We start from the raw sequence: 20,402 nt of genomic DNA on the forward strand, positions 1-20,402 counted from the left end.
ATTCTGCTGTAGTCAATATTTATTTCTCAATTAGTTTCATTTTTTTTAGTTAAGAATTGTATTTATTGGAGAATTACCCACTGGGTGGTCAATTTGTTGAGGTCTTGCAGTGGTCCTCCAATCGTTGTCCTGCTGCTTCCCACACCTCTACTGCGTTGACATGCCTGTCTCCTGCTGTCTTCTCCTCACTCTCGACACAACGGGCAACTGTGAACTAGCAAGGAATCATGCGAAACGTTTCTTAATGGCAGTTGTCTCGCTAATTTCCACCTGTGCAAAACAGCAGGGAAAATTGATATTTGCCTGGACGGGTTGTTTTCCCGGAAGCATGACCGATTTGTAGGCGCACTCTTGGTGATTACGTGTTCGCATTATTCTTGTTGAGAATCTCGGTCATGTTTATGTAACCGCACCGCTAATGCTAAGTATGAGATCGGACTCTTCCCGCCCTGACGGCTCAAGCAAAGGAATGTTCCCTATATAATATATGATAATTGCATTCTTTAGTGCTCGTAAATTATGTGAATTGCACAGTACAGGGACTGTGACTTAGAACATTACTGTGCTAAACGATCTTCCGTGTTGAGTAGAAAGTTCAACAACTGAAGCCGTCGAAAACTACTGCCTGGGATGGGCTTGTTTCTAGAAACAAAATGTATTTGGTTCAGCCATCAGTGATGCAAATAGGACGCTTCAGGATCTCAAAGGATGTGATTCACAATCAAGCAAATCAAAGCTCCAGTTTTAAGTATTGTTTGCGTGAGGATGGAACTGTGGGGGGGGCTTTCAACCTTCTAAGCTGCCTTGCTGCTTCTCTGTGGGTTCACTTGCATTTTAATGAGGTTTCATTTAGCACATCGCTCACTATTGAGCATTCTGGCTGTGCGACTGCTCTCTGGTCGATGGGGGGAAGAGACACTTGGTGCGCAGCCCAGAAAGCCGTCGTCGTTCTGCCTTTTCCGCGCTTTTCCAACCGCACGCCTCTTTCTGTCAATCTATTCAACAAGAGCCCCCGTGTGTATCACACCTTTTGTTGATAATATCAGGAAATTAATGAAATACAGCAGATGGGTAGGGTCGCATCCTTGCGTGATTGCTGCCTTTCGCATCATCCTCTGGGATGGAACGTCTGGAAAAAAATTGAACAGTCACCACAGCTTATAAAAAGCCAGTAATCACAAAGACTTACGAGGTTGTCACTGGTCTGTCAAAGTACGGAGAAATGTCAGATTGACCATTTCACAAGCTTTTGTACTACCGCAAGGGGTATGATACATTTTCAGCCTGCAGCTTTTGGTTTTTTTTATATCAAAAATCAAAAGTATGCATTATTAAACATGTGAGATATTACAATAATTACCATTTTTCCCTAACACAAAGCTGAGATGTTGCATCCTTTCATTTTTCTCTATGCGTCCCTCCCTGGAAAAAGCACTACCGTATTGACCCGAATGGTGCATCTCAATACATTTGAATATGTAAGGGATTCAAATGGTAAAAATGATCGATTCTCTAATGCAGTGTTTTTCAACCTTTTTTGAGCCAGGGGCACATTTTTTGAGTTGAAAAAATGCGGAGGCACACCACCAGCAGAAATCATTAAAAAACAAAACTCAGTTGACAGTAAAATGTCACAATTGTTGGATATGACTTTAAAGCATAACCAAGCATGCATCAATATAGCTCTTGTCTCAAAGTAGGTGTACCGTCACCACCTGTCACATCACGCCCTGACTTATTTTAAGTTTATTGCTGTTTTCTTGTGTGTAGTGTTTTAGTTCTTGTCTTGCGCTCCTATTTTGGTGGCTTTTTCTCTTTTTTTTGGTATTTTCCTGTAGCAGTTTCATGTCTTCCTTTGAGCGATATTTCCCGCATCTACTTTGTTTTAGCAATCAAGAATATTTCAGTTGTTTTTATCCTTCTTTGTGGGGACATTGTTGATTGTCATGTCATGTTCGGATGTACATTGTCTTTGCTCCACAGTAAGTCTTTGCTGTTGTCCAGCATCCTGTTTTTATTTACTTTGTAAGCCAGTTCAGTTTTAGCTTCGTTCTGCATAGCCTTCCCTAAGCTTCAATGCCTTTTCTTAGGGGCACTCACCTTTTGTTTATTTTTGGTTTAAGCATTAGATACCTTTTTACCTGCACGCTGCCTCCCGCTGTTTCCGACATCTACAAAACAATTAGCTACCGGCTGCTACCTACTGACATGGAAGAGTATTACACGGTTACTCTGCCAATCTCCAGACAGTACAGACACTCAACAACAACACATCATTTGCAGACTATAATTACTGGTTTGTAAAAAATAGTTTTAACCCAAATAGGTGAAACTAGGTAATCTCCTACGGCACACCAGACTGCATCTCACGGCACACTAGTGTGCCGCGGCACAGTGGTTGAAAAACACTGCTCTAATGCATCACAATTGGAACAAGGGCGATATGTGAATCGTTGGACAAATGTTCAAACTAGAGATGTCCGATAATATTGGACTGCCAATATTATCGGCCGATAAATGCCTTAAAATGTAATATCGGAAATTATCGGTATCGGTTTCAAAATTATCGGCATCGGTTTCATAAAGTAAAATGTATGACTTTTTAAAACGCCGCTGTGTACACGGACGTAGGGAGGAGTACAGAGCGCCAATAAACCTTAAAGGCACTGCCTTTGTGTGCCGGCCCAGTCACATAATATCTACGGCTTTTCACACACACAAGTGAATGCAAAGCATACTTGGTCAACAGCCATACAGGTCACACTGAGGGTGGAGGTATAAACAACTTTAACACTGTTACAAATATGCGCCACACTGTGAACCCACACCAAACAAGAATGACAAAAACATTTCGGAAGAACATCCGCACGGTAACACAACATAAACACAACAGAACAAATACCCAGAACCCCTTGCAGCACTAACTCTTCCGGGACGCTACAATAGACACCCCCAAATTCCAAGCTGCTGTTTTAAGTCATGTTAAAAAAAAAAATACACTTTGTGACTTCAATAATAAATATGGCAGTGCCATGTTGGCATTTTTTTTCCATAACTTGAGTTGATTTATTTTGGAAAACCTTGTTACATTGTTTAATGCATCCAGCGGGGCATCACAACAAAATTAGGCATAATAATGTGTTCATTCCACGACTGTATATATCGGTATCGGTTGATATCGGAATCGGTAATTAAGAGTTGGACAATATCGAAATATCGGATATCGGCAAAAAACCTTCTCAGTTGCTTATTTATGCCTCATATAACGTACACTTATTCAGCCTGTTGTTCACTATTCTTTATTTATTTTAAATTGCCTTTCAAATGTCTATTCTTGCTGTTGGCTTTTATCAAATACATTTCCCCAAAAAATGCGACTTATACTCCAGTGCGACTTATATATGTTTTTTTCCTTCTTTATTATGCATTTTCGGCCGGTGCGACTTATACTCCGGAGCGACTTATACTCCGAAAAATACGGTATATATTTGTCAAAGCTCTGAAGTGGGAAAGGGGTAGGATTAAATAAGCTTTGCTTCTTCCTACGCCTTTTTGGACATGATGTAAAGTGAATGATATGAAACTGTGTGATGTATTATGCTGTATGTGTGTTCATGTTCGAAATAAACTAAAGAAAGAAAGAAAGAAGGGCTAATAAGAACCGCGTTGCAGCAGAAAGTAACCGGCTAAGAAGAGAAAATGAGCAAGTAGATGAATAAGTCATGAGAAACAATAATATCAGCAAGCTTATGGCGAGCGGGTTGATGTTTCCCCTCCTCGCGGGGTGTTTGCAGGACATTTGGCACACATAGCACACGATCAGCGCCATGTTTGTTTACTCTGGGAGATCAGGTGAAGTTTACGACAGGCTGTTTAAAGCAGGCTGAGCTTTGCTGAGTTGGGAGAAAAAGAGCGCTTCATTTGCTCACCCTAACCCGCCTACGGCACAATACAGGCAATCTCACCTAATTGGAGCGTTTTAATTATTGATCGGTTTTTGGAGCAATTTTTTTAATATTATTGGATTTATCTGCATGATGTCATAATTCCTCATAAGGTCTAATTGTGGTGCACCCTTAGAATTATGTGCAAAGTTGATGAGTTTCAGGCGTTCAATTTAAATGCTTTTGAAAATGTTCCTCAATTTTAATTTGTGTTTTTACTAGCTATAAGCTATACTCATCCAATTTATTAGGAAACTACATTTCTGAAATATTTCAGTCCGTGTGCAGTCAATCTATTGTAGGGCTATTCAGCTAAATTGTGTTATTGGGGCCACATTTTCAGAAAATTAAGTACCAGCACCCAAAAACTCATATTTTAGTCAAAGATCCTCTTTAATGACATGAAAACTGATGTTTTACAGATTTACTTCAACTGTAGTTAAATATCCTTTACAGGACAACAGTGTTTGGATTTTAAATTTATTTGCTGCAAAATGATGAGGTGGCGACTTGTCCAGGGTTTACCCTGCCGTCCGCCCGAATGCAGCTGAGATAGGCTCCAGCACCCCCCGCGATCCCGAAAGGACAAGCGGTAGAAAATGGATGTTTGAAAAGTTCATTTATTTCAGTTGTTCAATTTAAAAGATATTCTAATTCAGCGGTTTTCAAAATGTTTTCACCTACTACCACCTCAAAAAACTCTTGGCTCCCCTAGTATCACCATAATGACCAACATTAGAATACAGTAGCATAGTAGGCCTCAGTATTCAATAAAAACAAGGCAGAGGTTTTATTTAACAATATATTTAACATGTTTGGCCACTGTAATATTACACAGATTTGAACCGTCAGTGTGTTGAATATAGGAAAATAAAACACTGTACTTAAATAATTAATTACATTATATTACAATATTTAATTAAGTGATTTTTTGGCGTAGTACCATCATTTGAGAATAACTGTTCTAATTCATTGAGAGTCACCCGTACGAGACTTTGTTTCCACGGAAAATAGCCTGAAAAAGGCAGGTCGTCTTGTATTCGGGTTTTAGAGATAAATACACACACAGACTACAGTGTTTCCCATAAACTGCCAAGATACCTGTGGCGGTGGGGGCGTGGCTATGGTCACCATGACATCATCGAGTAATTTGCATAATTTACTACAATATGATTTTCTCTAAAAAGGCTCAAAAAATGTATACTTACTAATTAATAACAGTTTTGTTTTAAACGTCCATCCATCCATCCATTTTACAATATAATTACAACACTTTATGTACATATTTATATACATATTTGAACAAGAAGTTATTCACTGAAATGTATTTATTAATTGTGGTTCTTACAAAAAATATATCTTATTTATTTATTTATTAGCCTTTATTTAACCAGGTAAAATCCCATTGAGATCAAAGATCTCAATGGGAGATATTTTTTATATGTATATAAAAATATAAAAGCTAAAATGTCTCTTAAAGCTCTGCCCCTTTGTTTAGTGCATACTAAATAATTTAACTTTAGCCTACTACTACAACCATATTATTTACCAGCAACATGAAGTGAAACAGAGGCAGAGGTGTCCTGCCACAGTCAGTAACAAATAAACAGAAAACAGTAGTGGTGGTAGATAGACACAAAGCTTCATGAAACATCTGATCCACTGAACAAAGAGCTCCAAAAATCTTGATTCTACACTTCTCTTTTATAAAGTAAATCTGAACAGCCGATATGGGCATCTACATCAACTATATGATTTGCCTGAGAAGCTGGACAGGACAAAAAAATAAATAAATAGTAATTAAAAATTTTTTGTGGCGGCCTTAATTCTTTCGTGGCGGGCCGCCACAAATAAATGAATGTGTGTGAAACACTGGACTAACTGCTGGGGTCAGGAGACTTCTCTCTGCACAAGCAAGTCAGAGCTTTTCTTCCTGTCACTCACATACAGATGGCCTGGCATGTTAGCAAACAACATTGGAGTTGTGACGATAATGACGATCAATGAAGCTGAATCGTCAAACTGTGGTCTTTTTATTTTATTTTTTTAATTTTTCTTATTAATCAGCCCAACAAAGTAATACACAATAAATAATACAATAATAATCCAATTCCAACACCAAACCCGGCCCAGCAACATTCACAATAGCAAGCAACAGACACACAAACATGACACAAAACAATCCAAAAGTAGTCAAACAAAAATGAATAATATCAACAACAGTATCAATAATGAGATGAATTCCAACATAGCATTGATTAAAAATCCCTCATTTACATTATCATCACAGCCATTTATAAAAAATAAAATCTAAACATTAAAAAAATGAACAATAGTGTCAGTGGCTTACACTTGCATCGCATCTCATAAAGTCATATTTTCCACACAGATAAAATAAATCATATTTTAGGTTCATTCAATAGTTCAAACAAATTTAAAGAATGGATCCCACATTCCAATATATGACCATAACCATATTATCTCAACTAAATGCATTTTTTTCTACTGATATCATCTCCATAGCTTGTGTATACACAAGCAACTAAACAACTGCGGCCTGGAAAAGGAGTTGCATTCAGGGCCGCCCTCACTCATATTGCTTCCTTTTCAGAGTGTTGCGAAGACAAATGGTGCGCAGCCGTGAACTAAAACGTTACGCTTCCTCTCTTCGCAGGATTATCCACGAGGACGGCTACTCAGAAGACGAGTGCAAGCAGTACAGAGCGGTGGTGTACAGCAACACCATCCAGTCCATCATGGCCATCATCAAAGCCATGGCCAACCTCAAGATTGACTACGAGGAGCCCAGCAGGGCGGTAGGTCAAGGCCACTAATAATGTGAAGCCGCCCTGGTGTGCCTAACAAGAATAAGGCGTTAAAGGCGGTGTTAAATCTTCAGTGTTGTGTAACTTATCTGCTCTGCCGGGTGATCTGGTCTCTTCTAATCGCTCTCTTGCCTTCATCTTTAACACCCATACTGAGGATTTCTGTGCCGTGGGATTTATGCAGCGACAATTTCCTCCCAAGGTAACCGTGACAGTCGGACAATTTTTGAGTCGTTGGACGGAGTCGTGTTCCGTCCCCAGCTCGTGTTGCTGCTGCTCCAAGAGGCCGTAAAAAAACGAGCAAAAGACGCCACGCAGGAAATCAAATTAGTGCCGCAATGACGCAGCCAGTCGGCACTGCTTCAATTGATGTGTACATTAGGACTTGGCAGAAGATCTATAAGACTAATAAACTAACATTGGCGCAAAACACTCCTATTTGAAATGCAGACTCTCCTATTGCTTGCTTTCATTTGGCGGAGATGCCATTTTTTTTGGCACAGTTTTTTTGGACTTTTGCTATTTAAAGGGCGCCAACTTTCCCAATGTGTTTGACACAGTATATCCCGCCCTCTTACAGCTTCTCGTGCGTAACGACATAATTACTTAGTATGTAACACATGCACACGCATTAGCTTTAGGTGTTGTTAGCTAATAATAGCAATTTGGATAGCTAGCATTAGCTGCCATTGGCTGTATATTGTATCATAACAACAACATGATTGCAAATTGTTGGTTGCTTCTCTTGGACTGCTTTTGTACGTGTGCACGCGCTTCCTGCGCGTACACTACCGTTCAAAAGTTTGGGGTCACCCAAACAATTTTGTGTTTGAGCCTTCATTTCTAAGAACAAGAATAGACTGTCGAGTTTCAGATGAAAGTTCTCTTTTTCTGGCCATTTTGAGCGTTTAATTGACCCCACGAATGTGATGCTCCAGAAAGTCAATCTGCTCAAAGGAAGGTCAGTTTTGTAGCTTCTGTAACGAGCTAAACTGTTTTCAGATGTGTGAACATGATTGCACAAATTGAGCAAACAAATTGTACCATTAGAACACTGGAGTGATAGTTTCTGGAAATGGGCCTCTATACACCTATGTAGATATTGCACCAAAAAGCAGACATTTGCAGCTAGAATAGTCATTTACCACATTAGCAATGTATAGAGTGTATTTCTTTCAAGTTAAGACTAGTTTAAAGTTATCTTCATTGAAAAGTACAGTGCTTTTCCTTCAAAAATAAGGACATTTCAATGTGACCCCAAACTTTTGAACGGTAGTGTACGTGTTGACGAGACCGGGTGAGTGACCGCTGTAAACACCAATCATTTTATTGGGGCCTGTAATATTTTTTACTCTAATTGTTAAAAAATATAGCCAATTGTCAAACAAATGTGTTCTGTTAAAACACTAATGGTATATAATAGGGATGTCCGATAATGGCTTTTTGCCGATATCCGATATTCCGATATCGTCCAACTCTTTAATTACGGATACCGATATATACAGTCGTGGAATTAACACATTATTATGCCTAATTTGGACAACCAGGTATGGTGAAGATAAGGTCCTTTTTTTTTTAAATTATAAAATAAAATAAGATAAATAAATTAAAAACATTTTCTTGAATAAAAAAGAAAGTAAAACAATATAAAAACAGTTACATAGAAACTAGTAATTAATGAAAATGAGTAAAATTAAGTGTTAAAGGTTAGTACTATTAGTGGAGCAGCAGCACGCACAATCATGTGTGCTTACGGACTGTATCCCTTGCAGACTGTATTGATATATATTGATATATAATGTAGGAAGCAGAATATTAATAACAGAAAGAAACAACCCTTTTGTGTGAATGGGGGAGGAAGGTTTTTTGGGTTGGTGCACTAATTGTATGTGTATCTTGTGTTTTTTATGTTGATTTAATAAAAAATAAATAAAAAAATTTAAAAAAACAATATCGAGAATAAAAATACAGATTATTTCCGATATTACATTTTAAAGCATTTATCATCTCTATTATATAAGATAGCCGGTGGTAATCTTGTCATAATTTTCGCTTTGAAAAATGTAACTTTGAGGAAGTTGCAGACAGCACCTTTAAATATCCATCGCACAGTACGACTCGTAAAATATGCCATTGCTTGTCTTACCCTTTAACTCTTACACATCAACATTTCACAATCATTTATTACATAGATTATTTAGATTTTGATTTATTCTATTACATTTATTATTATTTAGATTAGGTTTATATTATTATTATAAGATATTAGTATTATTATTTAAAGTCTTATTTGCGATTTTAAAAAAAATCATACATTGGAATTGCGTGATTTAAAATAGTGTTTTTTCATGTCAAAAAGAGTAATAAAAATAAGAGATAAAAAAAATGAATGCAGGAATAGACTATGAAATACAAATACATTAATAAGTAACATTATGAAAAATAAAATCTTTAAACAAACAAGTGCAGAAATGACCATTTTATTGTATTTATATTCATGCAATGAAATAAGAATATATTTTTATTAACTTCATCTTGCTCTAAGTATACTAGAAAACAATGTAAAAAAAAAAAAGAAAAGTTGCAATAATAATAAATCCAAATTCAGTTAAAAACATTTTTTTATAAATAGCATACTATTCATATGAGCACCAATAAAATCTATAAATAAATAAATAAACAAATAACATCTGAACTTTTTGCATTTGTAATTTATTACAACTACATTACATTTCACTTTCAGTACACTCCTAAAACTACTAATAATCATTATCACAATTACCATATTTTTAAGTCGCACCGGCCGAAAATGCATAATAAAGAAGGAAAAAAACATATATAAGTCTCACTGGAGTATAAGTCGCATTTTTGGGGGAAATGTATTTGATAAAAGCCAACACCAAGAATAGACATTTGAAAGGCAATTGAAAATGTCTAAAGAATAGTGAACAACAGGCTGAATAAGTGTACGTTATATGAGGCATAAATAACCAACTGGTATGTTAACGTAACATATTATGGTAAGAGTCATTCAAATAACTATAACATATAGAACATGCTATACGTTTACCAAACAATCTGTCACTCCTAATCGCTAAATCCCATGAAATCTTATACGTCTAGTCTCTTACGTGAATGAGCTAAATATTATTATTTGATATTTTACGCTAATGTGTTAATAATTTCACACATAAGTGACTCCTGAGTATAAGTCGCACCCCCGGCCAAACTATGAAAAAAACTGCGACTTATAGTCCGAAAAATGCGGTATATGTTATGTCATATAATGACATTATGTTTAAAGGCCACTACATTAGTTGAATACGAGCATATTTACTGTACATTTGCAGTAATACTTAATGCATATGCTATATTTACATGCATTCATAAATGAAAAATACTACCGTAGGTAGTGAACTTGTCTATTGCCAAACTAAAGTTTTTTATTTATTTATTTTTTAATCCAAACTTCACTTTATGGACATTTTTATTTGGTCCAGTCGCATCATAATTAGGTTCCTTTTCGAATTCTTTTCATATTCTCTTGCTCCTTCAACCTCCTCAGAAGTACTTTTCATGGCAGCAGTGACACTCCCAAGGCAACACTCTACGTTCTTGATTTATGTGGCAAAAGCCTCATTAGTCCGCTTTGTTCGCTATTGCTTCCTGGAGGTTGATGTAGCGTCTCATCAGCCTCAGAGAATGTCACGCACCGCTCCCCCAGCGCTAATCTCATCCGTCTGACGTCTGCGTTTGTGTTGTCAGGATGACGCCCGCCAACTGTTTGCGCTTTCCGCGGCGGCCGAGGAGCAAGGCGTCCTGCCGGAGGACCTGTCCAACGTCATCCAGCGACTGTGGGGCGACGGCGGCGTCCAGAGCTGCTTCACGCGGGCCCGAGAGTATCAGCTCAATGACTCTGCTGCCTAGTAAGTGACCACTATTACAATAACATTCATCATAGTCATATCCAGTACAGGTGGTTTCTTCCGACATACTGTTCAAAAATAAAAGGGAGAAGGAATATGTCGCTACTCAGAGGAAGAACAACGCCACTTTTGTTGTTTTTTTGTTACAGTTTGTGAAAGAAAATAAGATGCTCAGAAATGGTCAACATAGGTTGCTCAAACCAGTGTTTTTCAACCACTGTGCCGATACAGTCTGGTGTGCCGTGTGAGATATCTAATTTCACCTATTTGGGTTAAGAATATTTTTTGCAAACCAGTAATAATAGTCTGCAAATGATGTGTTGTTGTTGAGTGGTCGGTGCTGTCTAGAGCTCGGCAGAGTAACCGTGTAATACTCTTCCATGTCAGTAGGTGGCAGCCGGTAGCTAATTCCTTTGTAGATGTCGGAAACAGCGGGAGGCAGCGTGCAGGTAAAAAGGTGTCTAATGCTTAAACCAAAAATAAACAAAAGCTGAGTGCCCCTAAGAAAAGGCATTGAAACTGCAGAACAAAACTAAAACTGAACTGGCTACAAAGTAAACAAAAAACAGAATGCTGGACGACAGCAAAGACTTACTGTGGAGCAAAGATGGTGTCCACAATGTACATCCGAACATGACATGACAATCAACAATGGATAAAAACAACTGAAATATTCTTGATTGCTAAAACAAAGTAGATGTGGGAAATATCGCTCAAAGGAAGACATGAAACTGCTATAGGAAAATACCAAAAAAAGAGAAAAAGCCAGAACTAAAAACACTACACACAGGAAAACAGCAAAAAACTCCAAATAAGTCAGGGCATGATGTGACAGGTGGTGACAGTACACCTACTTTGAGACAAGAGCTATAGTGATGCATGCTTGGCTATGCTTTAAAGTCGTATCCAACAATTGCGACAACAACTTTTTACTGTCAACTGAGTTTAGTTTTTTAATGATTCCTGCTGGTGGTGTGCCTCCGGATTTTTTCAACGCAAAAAATGTGCCTTGGCTCAAAAAAGGTTGAAAAACCTTATTAACACTTCCTCTTCCTAACAAGCCTGTCTGTCCCTCCTTTGCAACGCCCCTCGTACCGTGCGATGACTTATATTTCATCTTTTTATTGCTCTATTTTATAAGTCCTGCAACTGTTTGTCTACAGTGTGATCTGCTCACTTAAGTTTAGGTCTCGACTTACACTAAAACTCCACTTTCATCGCCGGAACTCCTGCATCGACACCATTACACCATTTTTTTTTGGCTGTGTGTGCTACATTCGTCCCTCGTTTTTATCGCGGTTTAACAAGACCGGACATGATCGTGATAAGCAGATTTCTGCAAAGAGGGATTATTATTGATAAATCCAGTATTTTCATTGTTACAGCATAAAAACAGTGTAGGACCTTCTAAATGTGTTAATTATAACCCTCCAAACATGAAATAACACCCATATTGGTTTTATTATATAATATAGTGACCTTGGGTTTTTTCTATTGTAGATTACAGTACTCACCGTTAGCCCGGAAGATCCTCCAAGGGTCATTGCTTTGGCAGTCACCCGGCCACTACAACACAACCACTACGTAGATATAGACTAAAATCTGTATTACGATTTATATTGCAGCATGCTGTGATAACGATATATATTACAAATAGGGATGTAGTGATATAAAAATGTCATATCACGGTTATTGTCACCAAAATGATCACAGATACTTATCACGTATTGTTGAATGTACTCACAAAGTACATATACACACATATACACCTATAACCAAGTTATATTTTAATAATAAAAACAACTAATAAATAGTCCCACAACATACTTGTGGGACACTTATTCTTCTGTTGTTTGAATACTTTACATTAGTTTTGGGTAATACTACAAATTTGAGTATGGATCCAATACCAAGTACCGTATTTTTCGGACTATAAGTCGCAGTTTTTTTCGTAGTTTGGCCGGGGGTGCGACTTATACTCAGGAGCGACTTATGTGTGAAATTATTAACACATTAGCGTAAAATATCAAATAATATTATTGATGTCATTCACGTAAGAGACTAGACGTATAAGATTTCATGGGATTTAGCGATTAGGAGTGACAGATTGTTTGGTAAACGTATAGCATGTTCTATATGTTATAGTTATTTGAATGACTCTTACCATAATATGTTACGTTAACATACCAGTTGGTTATTTATGCCTCATAAGACGTACACTTATTCAGCCTGTTGTTCACTATTCTTTAGACATTTTAAATTGCCTTTCAAATGTCTATTCTTGCTGTTGGCTTTTATCAAATACATTTCCCCAAAAAATGTGACTTATATATGTTTTTTTCCTTCTTTATTATGCATTTTCAGCCGGTGCGACTTATACTCCGAAAAATACGGTAGTTACAGTGGCAGTATTGTGTTATACTGATAATGATCCCTAAAAAAAATTTAAGATCGTTGAACGATTCATATTTTGATCACAATTATAATCCGACAACAACAATGGATGCCAATGTGCCAATAGCAATAACATTTAAATGATTTCCTACTATTGACTCTGATTTAAATCCTTTGGTTTTTGCCATTAAAGCCCTCCTGTGTCCAGATACGCCCGAGTGGAACTTAAATGCTAAAGTTAGCATGTGTCAGGTACCAAGTTTAATGACTCAAAGGTGTACATCTGCGAAAATGGCTAAAAAAAAGATGTAATGATGGCATGCTAACAGTTAGCATATGTCAGGTAAGACGTTTTGACTCTTGGGTAAGCGGTTTGGAAAATTAGCTAAAAAAGTTAGCATGCTACAAGCGGTAGAAAATGGATGGATGGATGGATGGAAGTTAGCATGCTAACGTGAATTTTTGTTGTAGAACAACATATGCCTTGTGGCATTCACACATAAAAATATGTATTTGTTATTAAAAAATATCCATCTAACCACAGTGGCATCGACTTGATACTATACTACTTGGTATAGTTTTTTGTCGATCGATCCGTCCCCCTTGTTTACATTCAAGAGCTCTAGCATATCCTCCTACTGTGTGTAGTTTAGCATGTTTCGCTATTCCTCGTCCTCCAGAGATGATGTGAGGGATGTAAGAAACAAAGTTTATTTTCCGCCATGGAGGCGAGGATTACTGACTTAGAAGTGGCTTTGCACTGTGGAAAGACATGAGTCCCAGCTAAGATTCTACATTTGTTTGCATGCTGCTGTCAAACTTGCTCGAATGTGACATAAACATGCACAATATAACAATAGCATTAAAAACTTGATCATTTGGCCAAATTTATATCATCTACCGTATTTTTCGGAGTATAAGTCGCTCCGGAGTATAAGTCGCACCGGCCGAAAATGCATAATAAAGAAGGAGAAAAACATATATACACTAAGTCGCACTGGAGTAAGTCGCATTTCTTGGGGAAATGTATTTGATAAAAGCCAACACCAAGAATAGACATTTGAAAGGCAATTTAAAATGTCTAAAGAATAGTGAACAACAGGCTGAATAAGTGTACGTTATATGAGGCATAAATAACCAACTGGTATGTTAACGTAACATATTATGGTAAGAGTCATTCAAATAACTATAACATATAGAACATGCTATACGTTTACCAAACAATCTGTCACTCCTAATCGCTAAATCCCATGAAATCTTATACGTCTAGTCCAGGGGTCGGCAACCTTTACCACTCAAAGAGCCATTTTGGCAAGTTTCACATATTAAAGAAAATAATGGGAGCCACAAAAAAATTTTTTTAAATCAAAATGAAAAACACCGCATACAAAGCTTAAATTGCTTTGTGCTATGTTAACCAGGGGTCTCAGACACACGCACCGGCATGCACTTTAATATGGAAATTTGATGTTAGTGCGGCCCGCGAGTTTTGAATGAATGGCGCTTGATAGCGTCATACTTGCCAACCCTCTCATTATTTCCGGGAGACTCCAGAATATCAGAGCGTGATGGCTCCGCATTTGGCGCCTTCTACAGTCTGCCCAAACAGTGTACCTGCTCGACCACATGTAGAATGCAGCTTCAGCTTGCTCACGTAAGTGACAGCAAGGCGTACTAGGTCAGCAGCCACACATCTTACACTGACGGTAGCCGTACCGTATAAAACAACTTTAACACTGTTACGTTACAAATATGCGCCACACTTTGAACCCACACCAAAAAAGAATGACAAACACATTTCTGGAGAACATCTGCACTGTAACACAACATAAACACAACACAACAAATACCCAGAATCCCATGCAGCACTAACTCTTCCGCTCAACCGACGCACGGAGGGGGGGAGGGGGGGGCTTGATGTGTGGGGGGGTTTGGTGGTAGCGGGGGTGTATAATCTAGACCGGAAGAGTTAGGGCTGCATGGGATTCTGGGTATTTGTTGTGTTTATGTTGTGTTACGGTGGGATGTTCTCCAGAAATTTGTTTTTCATTCTTTTTTGGTGTGGGTTCAAAGTGTGGCGCATATTTGTAACGTAACAGTGTTAAAGTTGTTTTATACGGTACGGCTACCGTCAGTGTAAGCTGTGTGGCTGATGACTAAGTATGCTTTGCTGTCTCCTATGTGTGCAAGTAAAAGCTACATACAACATGTGGCCAGGCTGACACGCTGTGTGTAAATGCCATAGAGGACAATTACTGCAGTGCAATTAGGGCACGCCCCTAATCTAGTAATTAGAGTGAAAATAGGATTATATTTTCCCTGGGAGTTATCTAGGAGAGGCACTGACATCCATAAGTCTCCTGGGAAAATCGGGGGGGTCGGCAAGTATGCAGCTGAGCCGCATCAGAGTGGTCAAAGAGCTGCATGCGGCTCCGGGGCCGCGGGTTGCCGACCCCTGGTCTAGTCTCTTACGTGAATAAGCTAAATAATATTATTTGATATTTTACGGTAATGTGTTAATCATTTCACACATAAGTCGCTCCTGAGTATAAGTCGCACCCCCGCCAAACTATGAAAAAAACTGTGACTTATAGTCCGAAAAATACGGTATATTGCGCAACCCTAATTCTGGGTGATTCCTCTAAATTAGAACGGGGCTTTGAGTACCGAAACCACTATTTCTGTACAAAGTTGGTCAACTTGACAGTTGTAGCTGTGATGCTAGCGTTGCGTGTCTGCGTCGTCGTTCCAAATCGATCCATTCAAAGCTGTTTTATTGATGTCGAAGATCATAAGAGTTCATCTTCACTTTGACCAGACAGCTGCTGATAGTTCAGGACTAATAGTGCAGGACTAATAGTGCAGGACTCCCTTGAAAAAGAGATTCTTAATCTCAATGGGACTTTCATAGGTCGTTATGGGGTATCAGGCATCGATGAGCAGAGCTCTCCAGTCTTCTCTGTCGTCCGCTCTATGTATGAGTTCTATATTATTGATATTCCCGATTAAATCTCTTAGGCTGTTGATATATATTGTTCGTTGTCGACCTGGAGCTTTCTTTCCTACTAGTTTTCCTGCTAACATCAGTTTTTTCTAAGCTGTCTTTTCTAATGATCTGTCCGAGGAATTTCAGCTGCCTATTTCGAATATTTGCAATTAGAGATCTTGTTGTTTTTGCCTTTGCCAACACCTCTTCATTACTTTTCTTTTCAGTCAACGATATGCAAATTATTTTTCTGAAGAACCACATTTCTCATTTTCTCAGTTGTTGATTGTTTAAAGTCCAGCATTCACAGCCGTAGAGTAGAACAGACCATACATACATACGTTTTGAGGACTCTGAGTTTGGTGTCAATTGAGATGTTTTCTATTCTATTTCTATTCCTGGGTCAATAAAGGTTTAAAAAAAGTTGATAGCATGCTAAAGTTCTCCCGTGCTGATAGAAAATCTCTTTATTTTCCTGAAAGGGTGCTCACGTCCCTGAATATGATTTGACTTGAGTAACACACACTGTTGTTTTTAACTCAGGTTGCACTGTCGTTGGCATGGCGACTGACTTTTCCTCCTCCCTCTCCTCATACCCCCTGGTTCTACCTACTGACACAGCAAACACATGAATTAATTGATATTTCTGTTGACTTGATGGATTATTTTCCGTTCATTATAAAAACAAAAATAAACACTCCCATGACAAACATTAAGGCAATTTGGAAGTGTATTTAACATGGAACAGAACTGTGAAGAATCTAAAAATTTAAATAATAAAACAATTGTTCCTGAGATTCTGGTAAAAAAAAAAGCCACGTCGCTACATGAAACTGGAGAAGTGTGTTGTTTTTGTTTCCTGGGTATATTTTAAATAGTTTCTTCATTCTTGAAAAAGTTCCCGTGGTCGAAAGGCAAGGCAAGGCAAGGCAGCTTTATTTGTATAGCGCTTTTCATACACAAGGCAGACTCAAAGTGCTTCACAGACAACAAAGTGAAATGAAAGAAAATAAAAGCAAAATTAAAATGCAGACAATAAAAATAAAAACAGTGCAGACGTTAAAAGTTAAAAGATTAAAAGATTTAGCTGAAAGCTAAGGTGAACATAAAAGTCTTCAGTCTAGTTTTAAAAGTAGTGAGAGTTGGGGAGAGTCTGACATCTTCAGGAAGTTTATTCCAGCTATGTGTTGCATAGTGACTGAATGATGATCTCCCTTGATTTGAGTTTACTCTTGGAACCGCTAACAGATTGGTCTCAGAAGATCTTAGTGATCTAGAGGGCGTATATAGTGGGAGCATATCAGTGATATACTTGGGCCCTAGACCATGTAGTGATTTATATGTGAGCAGGAGGATTTTGAAATCAATTCTCTGATGTACAGGGAGCCAATGTAAGGATTTAAGAATTGGTGTAATGTGCTCACATTTTTTGGTCTTTGTTAGAACTCTAGCAGCAGCGTTCTGAACAAGCTGTAGCTGCCTGACAGTTTTTTTGGGAAGACCTGCAAGGAGACCATTACAATAGTCTAGCCTACTGGTAATAAAGGCATGTACAAGTTTTTCTAAGTCTTGAGCTGACATGAGCCCTCTAAGTCTTTTTACATTTTTGAGGTGATAGTAGGCCGATTTTGTTACTGATTTGATGTGACTGTCGAAATGTAAATCAGAATCTAAAATAACCCCAAGATTTCTGGCTTTATTTGAGGTTTTCAGGGACAGTGATTGAAGGTGTTGGATGACTAAACCTTTCTTTTTTAGCACCAAAAAAAATTATCTCAGTTTTATCTTCATTTAGTTGTAGGAAATTTTGGCACATCCAGTGTTTGACTTGCTCAATGCACTGGCACAGAAGATCTATGGGGCGATAGTCATTTGGTGATAGCGCTACATAGATTTGGGTGTCATCGGCATAGCAATGATGGTCAATGTTATTATTTTGCATGATTTGTCCTAGTGGGAGCATATAGATGTTAAATAAAGTCGGCCCCAAGATTGAACCTTGGGGGACTCCACACGTTACGTTGGTTGGTTCTGATACAAAGTCACCAATGGAAACAAAATAGTTCCTATCTTGTAGATATGACTTGAACCAGCTTAAAACTGTGCCTGAGATCCCCACCCAGTTTTCCAACCTGTCCAAAAGTATTGAGTGGTCGACAGTGTCAAATGCAGCACTGAGGTCCAAAAGCATTAATACTGAAGTTTTGCCAGAGTCTGTGTTTAGACGGATGTCATTTATAACTTTAAGAAGGGCCGTCTCTGTGCTATGAAGAGGTCGAAATCCTGACTGGAAGTTGTTGTGGCAGCCAGTAGAAGCCAAGAAGTGATTTAGTTGTTGGAGGACAACTTTCTCAATTATTTTACTTATGAATGGTAGATTTGAAATTGGTCTGTAGTTGTCGATAACAGAGGCATCTAGGCTCTGCTTTTTTAGAAGAGGTTTAATGACTGCAGTTTTGAAAGCCTTCGGGAAATTGCCCGATTTAATAGAATTATTAACTATTTGCAAGATGTCTGTTGATAGGCAGTCAAAAACATTCTTAAAGAAGTTGGTAGGTAAAACATCAAGGCAGCAGGTGGATGACTTTAGAGCTGTCACCGTTTCCACTAGAATTTTAGAGTCTATGGCATTAAAGCTTGCCATCATTGCTGTGTTACTTTTGCCTAAATGGGGTGGTGATCCAACTTTTTTACTTGAGATATCGATGGTGCGTCTGATGCCTTCAATTTTATCAGTATAAAAGAATGCAAAGTCATTGCATTTCTGCGTGGAATGGAGTTCGGCTGGTATTTGTGTTGGGGGTTTAGTCAGTCTGTCAACGATTGTGAATAGGGTTTTGGCCTTATTTGTGTTGCTGTTTATGATATTGGAGAAGAATGTTTCTCTAGCACTTTTTAAGACTAAATTGTAGGCCTGGAGGCTCTCTTTATAGATGTCATGGTGAATATGAAGTTTTGTATTCCGCCAGATTCGTTCAGCCTTCCTGCACTCTCTTCTCTGGGCTGTTACAGCAGCAGATTTTCTCCAGGGTGCCTTTTGCTTGCCAGAAATCGTTTTAACTGTAACAGGTGCAATGATATCTATGATATTCACAATTTTGGAATTAAAGTTGCTTACAAGATCATCAGCATGACATGGGTTTAGAGGTGGTAGTGAGGAGATGGCGTTTTTAAAGAGGACATTAGCATGTTAATTTATGTACCGCTTTTTGACATTCTTTGATTCTGTTTGTGTGTCCGGAATTACAGAAATATTAAAGAAAACACAGAAATGATCAGACAATGAAGGATCAATCACAAGAACATCAGAAACATTGAGACCTTTTGTGATAATCAGGTCCAGGGTGTGTCCCTTATAATGTGTAGCCTCTTTCACATGTTGAGACAGTTCAAATGTGTCTAAAATAGTAAAAAGTTCTTTTGCGCCCTTGTCATTTAAATCGTCAATATGAAAATTAAAATCACCAGTTATAACCAGGCAGTCAAAGTCAGTGGAGATGCTAGACAATAGTTCAGTAAAGAAGAAAAGGGGCTAATGACACCATTCGCCTCAGTGACCCGCGTCTCGGAGAACTGCATTCGTGGCAGCGTAATAAGACCGCATGTAAGGTACTGATGGAGAGAGGCTGCTTATGAACAGTACTTCTTCTCAGGGATGGGGATGGGGGGGGGGGGGTATTCAGGGCCACTGTTGTTGGACCTGAGATCGTGCGTCCTCACATTCAGTAGCGATGAGTGAGGACGAACGTCTTGCTGTGTCTTCATCAGGAGCCGGCATGCAGAGAGAATGAGTCTGTTGTTGGGTTGTAATCCGTGTTGGAGCTCCTGCTGGGAGGAGCAGAGGCAAGCAAGGTGACACATCTCTAACAAATCATTTCAAAGAATAATAATGTGGCCAACTTTTCAGTCCAGGAAAAGTCAGGTGGCTTCGGTTGAAGGCTCCTGTGCTTTTTTTAGTAACTTGACTGAGTGATTGGAGGATTGTAATTTTGGTATTTCATGTTGATTCAAGTTGAGCCAATCAGAATCAGAATCAGAATAGTTTTATTGCCATTGTTTGGGAACGGGTGCAAACGTGCGACATAAAACACATATAACACATATTTGGTATAAAAAGAGCTGTGACTGAGCTATCAGATAGACTTAGAAGGGATTCAAGGAATTCAAGGAGCTGCTGTTAGGAGTTCTTGTTCATTTGCCTGATGGCCGAGGGGAAAAAACTGTTCAGGTGGTGGGAGGTGTGGGTCTGGATGGAGAGGGGAGAATAGTGTGTGTCCAGGGTGAGAATCAGGCCACTGACTTATCACTAATTTATATTCCTTTTTCT

At 38.4% G+C, this 20,402-nt stretch overlaps 1 protein-coding gene across 1 annotated transcript in view; it reads left to right on the forward strand.

The window, feature by feature from the left end:
- The window catches only part of LOC133643318 (guanine nucleotide-binding protein G(i) subunit alpha-2), a 153,549-nt gene that overhangs the window by 92,002 nt on the left and 41,145 nt on the right, over window positions 1-20,402 (forward strand). Inside the window, exons 3-4 of the mRNA XM_062037810.1 lie at window positions 6,619-6,760; window positions 10,535-10,695. Of these exons, the coding sequence (XP_061893794.1) occupies window positions 6,619-6,760; window positions 10,535-10,695 (303 nt within the window). The remainder of the gene's footprint in view (window positions 1-6,618; window positions 6,761-10,534; window positions 10,696-20,402) is intronic.

The sequence above is a fragment of the Entelurus aequoreus genome, linkage group LG26 (genome assembly GCF_033978785.1).
Source record: "Entelurus aequoreus isolate RoL-2023_Sb linkage group LG26, RoL_Eaeq_v1.1, whole genome shotgun sequence".
Taxonomy (NCBI): Eukaryota; Metazoa; Chordata; class Actinopteri; order Syngnathiformes; family Syngnathidae; genus Entelurus; species Entelurus aequoreus.